At 44.9% G+C, this 10,396-nt stretch overlaps 1 protein-coding gene across 7 annotated transcripts in view; it reads right to left on the bottom strand.

The window, feature by feature from the left end:
• Positions 1 to 10,396, bottom strand: part of SRPK3 (SRSF protein kinase 3) — a 32,186-nt gene that overhangs the window by 16,174 nt on the left and 5,616 nt on the right. For all 7 annotated transcript variants that reach the window (XM_035140310.3, XM_035140306.3, XM_088658695.1 and 4 more), the window contains 4 exons: positions 5,266 to 5,353; positions 3,834 to 3,940; positions 2,879 to 3,044; positions 1,407 to 1,432 (listed from right to left, as the gene is read on the bottom strand). In XM_035140310.3, coding sequence (XP_034996201.3) covers positions 1,407 to 1,432; positions 2,879 to 3,044; positions 3,834 to 3,940; positions 5,266 to 5,353 — 387 coding nt within the window. The remainder of the gene's footprint in view (positions 1 to 1,406; positions 1,433 to 2,878; positions 3,045 to 3,833; positions 3,941 to 5,265; positions 5,354 to 10,396) is intronic.

Below are 10,396 nucleotides of genomic sequence, written 5' to 3'. Positions count from 1 at the left end.
CAAAGCAGTATCAAAAGTCACTTCTGAGCATGCTCCGCCCAGTTCCAAAATGGCGGCATCGCTACTTCTGGTCTGCTACTTCCAGCCCGGTCCCTTATTTCTCCGACAGCAACTTGGCAGGTATGAATACTGGCATCACGGCACTTGGGATATGGACTCATCTACAAGGCTCTGCTGCATTAACCAAAGCAGTTTTGTGTTTTGTAAGGAACCAAGTGGTCAAGCTGCTTGCATTTCCTCTTGGCTGGCTTCTGGTGGACTATCAAAAAAAGAACTAGCTTGGTTGATTTCTCTAAGGCTAGCTGTAAGATGCGGTTTCCCTGGTCCAAAACTCTCTCCTTTTTTGTGTTCACACTCGCGTGTCTTCTTGTCCCACTTACTTACTATGCCACAGGCAGAATCGAGAGTGCATTATCCCTGCTTGGGATTTGCTACATAAACGCCAAAGAGAAAAACCCAAAGAAGTGTGACAGGTAGCTCAGGTAAGCAAAGAGTGTCCACAGAAGAGAGTGCAAAGTCTTTGGAAATCATCAGATGGCTTTACAAGTTGAAGTGCAATCTTGGATGCAAGTGGACAAGAGCCAGTCCTCAGCCAGTCCCAACATGGGGACATTTCAGAAATGAGGAAATCAAATCTGGCACACTTTTCTGGGATAATCTGCCTGTCTGTCTATCTATCTATCACATGTGTGTGCTTCATGAAAAATGAATTTGCAATGCTGTCTCTGCCTTATTTGTGTATGTTATGTTTCCCATGAACACTTCTGCCCTTCTTCGAAGTGATACAACTTGAACCACGCAGGCACAATGACTGGAACACAGGGAACTGCCTTAGAGCAGGTCGGACTATTTTGTCCTTCTAGCTCAGTATCAACTTTTCTGCTTGGCAGCAGCTCCCTAAACCTTGTCCATCATCTGCTAAACATTCCATTTAATGGGAGATGCCAGGGACTGACTTGGGGGCCTCTGCATAGCATGTGCTTTTCTGCTGTGCTGTGAGCCCTCCCAGAGAGAGGCTTAGGCCGATTCACAGGTGCATTTTCACACTGCAGGGCAGTGCCACAGTTAAATTAACCGTGTGCCACACAGAGCAAAGTACAACCCACACAAGGCTGTGAAGCTCTTGCCTCTCTCTGCACTTGGTTTTTGTATCCAGCAACGGCTGCAGACATCTTTGGCACATGTGACAAATTGTCTGTGGCTGGATCCTGTTAAGCCTGGACTGTTGGTAAATACAGGTGTGACCATGAGAACCTTGTATGCAAATTGCAAAACAGGGGACAGGGGGAGGCCCATCCATCCACACAAGGTCACAGAATACAGCAGCAACAATAATAATTACCAATTCTAAACTTAAGTTTTCCCACCACCTTTGAAAGGGGTAGTGGCACCAAGAGGAGACTTACCAGGCTCTCCTGGGGTGCAGAGCTGACTGAGGGAAGAGGTGCACAGATGGAGTGAGGAGAGAAAAGAGGGAGAGAAAGAGACAGAAATGATTCCCAGAATCCAACAGCCAGGAAGTCAAGGCAAACAAACAAACAACAATCAGTAATGCTGTGAAGATAAATAGGGGAGAGGATGTGGGAGGCAGCCAAGCTCCCTAGTGAAGGTGGATTGACATTCTAGGCCATGGCTGGTAGTAAATGGCCCACAGTGACTTTGTAATTCTTGCTCTCTCCTTTCCTCCCATCAATCGTCCTACAAGTTTACCCTGCTTGGCCTTGAATGTACAGTCACCACTTCTGGAGATCCTTAGCACAGTCTGAGTTCCTGTGCAAATGCTCTCTAAACCTCCACCTCTAACCATTAACCATGCAGATTGCAGTTGATGGGAGCTGGTGTCCAACATTATCTGGAGGGTCACAGCTTCCTCAACCATGGATTGGAGTGACACACAGCCGTGGTCATCTGTGACAAGTAGGGAGACTGGGAAGAGCTGCTCTGCTCAATTATGTGCATGCACTCTTCCTGCACTATGTTTAAGGCTGCTGTCTGGAGACCAGCAGCTGCACCAGCCGGGTCCTCCATCTGCTGAGTCAGAGAGGCAAGAGTCTGGGTGGGAAAAGTGATGGCAAGAGTGGTGCAACTTTCTGACAATTCAGTTGCAAAGGGAGAGTGCAGGTTCTATCCAACTCAAGTTATATTAACAGAGCTATGCTTCAGTTAGGTCCATTATTTTCAGTGGATCTACTCTTGAGTAGGATTAACATTGGAAGAAGCCCTGTGCAATCTCCGTATTAAAGTAGTAAATAAACAGTAAATAGTTGCCAACTAGGGGCCTAGCCTTTCATGAACCATTGTAGCTTCAATTTTTCTGCACATCTTACCAGTTGACTCTCCTCTATCCCACTCCACAATTCAGTCAAACTTTCCCCTGTTTTATGCTTTGCCAAGGATTCCCTGGACAATTTGATTTATTTAGCTTCGCTGTACTTGTGTTATTAGCTCTCCCCCTACTACTCTGCTTCCTGCAATCAAACTTCACCCATATGTCTTGTAGGGCTGGGCAATACTTGGTTGTCAACACTGCGATATATCACCAGCTAAACATAGCAATATACCGATAATAATCATGATGTCTGTAATAAGGATGGAACTATGTAGAGGTGTCTTGTGTATTCACTGGGTATTTAAAATTTAGTCACAGTTCAGTAAATGCAAACACAGGCACTACTATACTAAAATTAGTTATTAAGTCAATTGGAAAGAGATGCTTCCTTGACTTCTTGCTAAAGTCTCCAACTTTTCCACTTGCCAACCCCTGGTCTTGCCTGTCTAACACAGACGGGAGAATGGAGCCAGGGATTATCCTCTTCCTTCTAAAGAAGACGTGCCACTATAAAGATTAAAAGAACATGGGGAGGATGTGGCTATTTACCTGCAGAGCCAGAGGGGGGCGGGCCCCCAGCTTGCTGCCAGACAGTGGCCTCAGCTGCCAGGCGGCGCACGTAACTCTCATCTACACAAAGCAGGATGTTCTCTGGCTTTATGTCTGTGTGGATTATTTTGCACTTCGTGTGGAGGTAGTCAAGGCCCTGCAATACCTGGGAAGGGAGATGCATGATCAGATGGGAGAATTCAAGGGTTTCCGAGTACGGAGGTTGTGGTATCAGGAACTACAGAGCTTGTACTGGGAACGTCAGAGCCTGGAACTTTATTAACTACCACAGACCGTGTGCATGTTCTCAAGATACAGAATCCTCTTCAAGAGCAGAAGGACGTGTGTGCAATATCAGCCTCTAGATAAGACTAGATTTGGGAATGACTGCCTTAGGCCCCAGCCTCTCTTCAACAAGTAGACTCATGCTCCTCTGTTCACCTGAATCCCCTCACATCAAGATGGATGATTTTAGTCTAGCCTTCACCGCAATGGTCTAGCTCAGTGCTTCCCAAACCAAGGTTTCCAGCTGTTTGTTGACTACAACTCCCATCATCCCTAACCAGCAGGACCAGCTGTGAGGGATGATGGGAATTATAGTTCAGAAACAGCTGGAGACCCAAGTTTGGGAAACACTGCTCTAGCTTTCCATATGCAGAGACGGGAGTTTTTTTTATCATTCATGGAAAGCAATACCGGTACAACATGCAATATCCCACTGGTGGTCTAAAACTATACTCCAGAAAGAACTCAACAATATGATACTCCCACCCCCAACATACAGACACCTTCATTCCTGCCCAAGTTGTGTGGCTTTTTTTATTCAACCTCCCAGTGATTTTGAATATAATACAAGTAACCTAACTCTGCAAAGCCTAAATAAAGAAGGGTTGAAATGATCCTGATGTGACAAATAGATCCCCCCAACCGGATTTAAAACAAATCCACTTTTTACCTGCCGTAGGATGCTCTTGACGCAGGGTATAGGAAGTCCCTGGTAGTTGGACTTGATGATCCATTTCAATAGTTGGTGTCCTAAAACCTCAAGGACCATGCAGACATCTGGGCAGAGGTCGAATCAAGGAGACACAGTAAGCTAAAATGATTTTCCTAGGTCTGAGCGATCAGAACGACTATGACCACCCTCATTTCCCCCATATTACTAATGTGGTTTTTTAAAATATCTTAAAATCAGATATGGGATAGAAACTGTGCCAGTGTTCAGCGAGAAGAACACTGAATACAGATGTCTTGAGACGTTCGCCTATTGACCACTGGCCACTGTGTGAAAACCATGCAACTTTCCACATGACCACAAAACTGGGATTCCTTTCCAGAGCATCTCATTCAATAGTAGGAGCAGCATTATCTGCAGGGAATGACTGCATGCTTGCTGCTTTGTGCCTAATTAAATAAGGTAGCTGTTGTGGACTGAAACTCCCACCCTCCTTGACAACTGGTCATGCCAGCTGAGGCTTGTGGGAGCACACAGCCAGAACACAGGAACAGAACTATTTATTAAATGGGGCAGGGAATTGTAGAGGACAGGTAGCCTTGCTGGCTTTTCCCATGTCCTCACCTATTTACCATTTATTTTTTAAGAGGCTACATGAGAACTCCTACGAAAAATGGAATGGCAATGAGCACAGCCACCGATTTTTATTTTTAAGCTCTCAAAAACTCAGTGTGTGTGTGTGCATACTGGAAAAGGTTCTGGTCATCATCAGAAGTGTCACAGCTATTAGCCAATAGATTCCTTCGACCCTGCACAGCTACAGTAAATGCAACATTCCAAACACCCATCATGGGGGGAGGAAAAACACCTTCCCAGCAAAAATAAATGGCAAATCATCTCAGGCCAATGTATGATTCCTTTCCGATAGAGACATGACCTGGGGGGGGGGGGGTGCAGCCTAACAACAGTTGTGCGTCTGTTCAACAATAAAACAATCATCTGAAGCAGACTGCAACTGTTTATGTCCATCCTCATAGGCCTGATCCAAACAGAAAGTTCATTGCTTGCTCCAACTGTCTCTGTATCACGTCACATAGCAGGAGGCAGAATGCAGGACTGAATGCTCCCCCACAGAAAAAAACATCCCTGAGCATACAAAACCAGAAGTTGGGAAGAAGGTTGCAAGGTCAACTTTCTTGTGAATATGCTAACTTTTTATCAGTGTGAAGAATTTGGTACTGCTCTTTGAATGTTTCCCCAACAAAACAACCGCACCATTCTGGTCTAGGAAGTAGCAGAGAAAGCTTTGTCCCGACCAAGACATTCACCCAAGAGATACTTTCAGAAACCATACTTTTGGAAGTCAATGCTGGCTCCTAACAATCTGAACAGGAGCACCTATGGTTTTCTGGGCCTGCTTGTGAAAGGATACGGACACCATTGATTCCCGAGATCTTGAAGTCATCAATCAATTGGACAATGTTCTCACGCTTGGGGTCACAAGGATCAGAGTCTCGCACCTGGAGAGTAAAAAAGGGGGACTCCTAGATCAGAGTCATCAACAGAAGCCCTTGGGTCAAAATGGCCCACCTTCCCCAGATAAAAAATGCAGAGATGTAGCATCTGTGGTAAATAACTTGTTAGCAGGACACTCTAGCAGGCGGGTCCTTCCAAGAAACCTTGATATTGGCCAGGCTTCTGATCCAACCAGGTCCTTCTAATTGAAATCCCACCACCCACCTTGAATGAAGATGTGGCTGGAGGTGAAGTATGGCATGCTTAAATACTCCCTACAAATAAAAAATGCCCTTTGTGCAGACTGACACATTAGAAGAATGGGTACCTTACAATAGAATCTCTGCTAGTACTCAAAGCGTAGTGAGCTTTTATTAATGTGAGGGAGTATGGACTATGAAGTTGTACAATCCCAATCAGACTTTTTTTTTTAATTCTCAGGGTTTATATCCCACCTGACCCACTCAAAGGGACTTACAATCTAAATAAAAATATTATAGAAAAGGGGGGAAAATAAGTAAAACCACAAAGCAGTCCAAAAAGGACTTTAAAAACCCTAAAGGCAGAACCAGCATAAAGAGTGATAAGTCTCCAAAAGCTCAGTGGAATAAAACTGCCTTTGTTTGCCTTTCCACAAGTGAGCAATGATAGAGCCAGGCAAACCATCCTTGGGAGGCTGTTTTAAATCATAGATGTCACTGTTAGGTTTTTCCTTTAAGACTGATGTGGTCAATGGTGCTACACAGAGATGTGTGTTTGTAACCTTGTTCTGAATGATAGCACACCTGTGAGCTTTTGCTAATTTGAATAATTGAAGGTAGAGTTTGCTTACTGTAATGTGATTGGGTAATTGACTATTTTGAATTCTGTATTTAAGCAAATGGTTCATGGGTGTGGTGGTGGTGATGTATTGTGAAATGAGAGGAAAGGAGTAGAGGAGTGTGTTGTATATAATTGTAAATAAAAGCAAGCAAAGATACTGAAGACGACTTTGTTATTTCGTCGACCCTGCCGCTGTTGCCACTCAGTTGGTGCGTATTTTGCCCAACAGTCACAGCTGAAAAGACCCCAACTTGGGTACACTTCCGCTGTATTTCTGATGTCAGGGGCCAAGACTTTTGTTAGGGGCCAGAAATGACACTATTGGTCAGTTAATTACGTATTTATCTTGGCTACTTGATCTGGGGTGGGGCAACTGCCCCCCTAGGCTATGCCCATGGCAAGGGCTCCCCTACAGCCAGGCATCAGAAGTTGAACCAAATTGTCAAAGCCATTATGATTTCCAAATGATATTCCACAAAGAAACACTGTTGAGAATAGGGAAATAGTGTCTTTGCGTGGGATGGGGAAGAAGGAATGTTTATTAGGAATCTACTTGAAATGTCAGAGTAGCAAACCAAACTCTCTACTTCGAGTTGGTAGCTGCGAGTTGGCTCTCCTGTAGACTCGTACTTTTCACATTGCTCTAAGGCAGTCTTTCTTAACAGTGTTAGAAATTGAGATATGAAAGCTAGGAGCTAAATGGAACCTTAAACCTAGGTTATGGACGCAACAACAAAATGTCTAGGCACACTTTTTTAAGAGTAAGAATACAAAGCTGAAAATGAATGAACTGCAGCTAAAATATTACATTCATTTTTCACATGGTCTAGTCCTTCCCCAGGTACACCCCAGGTAGTGCAGTTGCTGACCTTGAAACAGACATCCTGGAGGGGTTCCGGTTTCCGCCTGCAGGAATGGCGGACCTGTTTTCCATCTCTCTGACCTTCGTAAGGAATTTGGCGGTTGCTAGGGGAGTAAATGGCAACCCCCTACCCTCTCCGGGGGTTACGGAGAGGGGCCGCTGGCCCGCGATGCCCCCTGACCCACTCCGACTGTTTTTGGAGTGGGGGGAGCTTGGGCTGAGCACTTACGAGGGCCAGGACTCCCGGACGCTAATCTGCATGGCGGGGATTTCCATGGTTAAAGAAGATAATTAGGCTTAAATCTATGGACATACTTCAGAAGGAGGGGAAGAAGCGCTGTTTACTGCTGAGAAATTTATGCTGCTGAAAGGAGAGGAGTCAAAGATTGTACTGCATCTGGAAGAAGGATTGATGGGGACGGAGCGATAAGGGAAGTGAGTTTTTATTTTTTTCCCCTTCATATTGCTGCATCGTACCTTCCCGGACGCGATGTCCTGGCTTGTTTGGAGTGAAAGAGAAGCAAAAGACTGTGTGAGTTGAACTTTATAACTGTTGTTACTGAGCATATTTTTTTAAAGATGTGGAGTTGCCGATGAGAAAAGCCTCCCCCTAGTCGGGCGGAAGGGGTTCTGGACGCGCTCGGAGGATTTATGAGTTGTGACGCACTTTAAATTGGAGCAGCGACCTGAAGCTAAGTTCAGCTATAGGGCAAGGAGATCCATTAATTTACCAAGAGTTTATGGTTTGATGTTTGGGTCTCCTGCCTGAAAAAGCTGTAAATTCTATAATGATCGTGAATCTTCATGGCTATGAGAGAAAGCGAAAGTGATTTGAGCTTTTTGAGATGGCGCTGCTTCGGGCTGCTTCGACGCAACAAGGAGCTCCATTAAGAAGATTTATGGGGAGGCTGGACTGATTAACTCACACAGGAGAAAGAACATCTGTGAAACTTTGTTTGATATTTATCTCAGCGGCTGGGAAACAATCGGATGAAAGTGGAAAACATCTATGTGACTGTAAGGGGAAGATCTGGATTATTATGAACTTGGAGGACGATTTGAACTTTAGAAAAAAGACGGCAGTGGACAGTCGCGAGGAATTCCCAATTTCTTGAAGCATGGGAACCCAAATAAAAAATTCTTTAGATGATTTGGCATAACATTCGGTTTGATTGATATATATATGTGTATAATTTGAAATATTGAATGTGATATAATTGGTTTTAATTGGAAAATTAATAAAAAATATTAAAAAAAAAAAAAGAAACAGACATCCTGGAGAGTGAAGTCAAATGGGCCTTAAAAAGTACTGTTAATAACAAGGCCAGTGGAAGTGATTATATTTCAGCTGAACTATTTAAAATTTTAAAAGATGATGCTGTTAAGGTACTACACTCAATATGCCAGCAAGTTTGGAAAACTCAGCAGTGGCCAGAGGATTGGAGAAGATTAGTCTACATCCCAATCCCAAAGAAGGGCAGTGCCAAAGAATGCTCCTACTACCGCACAATTGCGCTCATTTTACACGCTTGCAAGGTTATGCTTAAAATTCTACAAGGCAGGCTTTGGCAGTATGCGGACCGAGAACTCCCAGAGGTGCAATCTGGATTTCAAAGGGGCAGAGGAACCAGAGACCAAATTGCAAACATGCACTGGATTATGGAGAAAGCTAGAGAGTTCCAGAAAAACATCTACTTCTGCTTCATTGACTACACAAAAGCCTTTGACTGTGTCGACCACAGCAAACTATGGCAAGTTCTTAAAGAAATGGGAGTGCCTGATCACCTCATCTGTCTCCTGAGAAATCTCTATGTGGGACAAGAAGCTACAATTAGAACTGGATATGGAACAACTGATTGGTTCAAAATTGGGAAAGGAGTACGACAAGGTTGTATATTGTCTCCCTGCTTATTTAACTTATACACAGAATTCATCATGCAAAAGCCTGGGCTGGCTGAATCCCAAGCTGGAATTAATATTGCCGGAAGAAATAACAACAACCTCAGATATGCAGATGACACAACCTTGATGGCAGAAAGTGAGGAGGAATTAAAGAACCTTTTAATGAGGGTGAAAGAGGAGAGCGCAAAATATGGTCTGAAGCTCAACATCAAAAAAACTAAGATCATGGCCACTGGTCCCACCACCTCCTGGCAAATAGAAGGGGAAGAAATGGAGGCAGTGAGAGATTTTACGTTCTTGGGCTCCATGATCACTGCAGATGGTGACAGCAGTTACGAAATTAAAAGATGCCTGCTTCTTGGGAGAAAAGCAATGACAAACCTAAAGGTAAAGGGTAAAGGGACCCCTGACCGTTAGGTCCAGTCGTGGACGACTCTGGGGTTGTGGTGCTCATCTCGCTTTACTGGCCAAGGGAGCCAGCGTACAGCTTCCAGGTCATGTGGCCAGCATGACAAAGCCGCTTCTGGCGAACCAGAGCAGCACACGGAAATGCCGGTTACCTTCCCACCGGAGCGGTACCCATTTGTCTACTTGCACTTTGAGGTGCTTTCGAACTGCTAGGTTGGCAGGAGCTGGGACCGAGCAATGGGAGCTCACCCTGGATTCGAACCACCGACCTTCTGATCCGGCAAGCCCTAGACTCTGTGGTTTAGACCACAGCGCCACCCGCGTCTCCATCCCTGCTCTACACCATACTTCATTTTCTATCTTTCGATCATAATGTTCCCCCTTGCCCCCTCAAAATAAAGACCCCACGGTTGTAACTTTTCCTCAAAGGGGGTGTGTGTCTCCAGTGCGCCCTGATCATTTTGACCAAGCTGCGGGAGGCAATGGAAGACAGGAGTGCCTGGCGTGCTCTGGTCAATGGGGACATGAAGAGTCGGACATGACTAAACGACTAAACAACAAGTCTTTCCCCTGCCCACCTCCCTAATATTCTTAAGAGGATCTCTTCTCCAGTCTTCAGAGAGTAGCTGGAAGTGGGGAGGCAGAAAAAGCTCCTCCTTTCCTTCCAGTCTACAGTTTAAATCTGAAATCTTAGGTGCAGTATTGCGCCCAGAGCTCAGAAACTGCTTGCGTTAATGAAATTCCCTATCGCAAAATGTGCATTGGACTACAATTCTCATGAGTCCTTACCAGCACCCAGTGTTTGCTGGGGCTGATGGAAGTTGTGGTCCAGGTCATACGGAGAGCATCAGATTAGATTGGCTAAGGGAACTCTAGAGAAGACACTGTGTCTGACAGCAAAGGGTGGGATCTAGATGGCAACCAGAGCAAATGGATCCAGGGTAGGGGCGCTTCACCTACTCAATTAATTATCCGAGCCTAGGCTCTCCGAGGGATCAGAAAAAATAATAAAAGAGTGCCATGTTCTCCCTGTGTGCTCACATACACATGGGCA

This window comes from Zootoca vivipara, chromosome 15 (genome assembly GCF_965207765.1).
Source record: "Zootoca vivipara chromosome 15, rZooViv2.hap1.1, whole genome shotgun sequence".
NCBI classification, from domain to species: Eukaryota; Metazoa; Chordata; class Lepidosauria; order Squamata; family Lacertidae; genus Zootoca; species Zootoca vivipara.
This window is presented reverse-complemented; position numbering and strand designations above follow the sequence as displayed.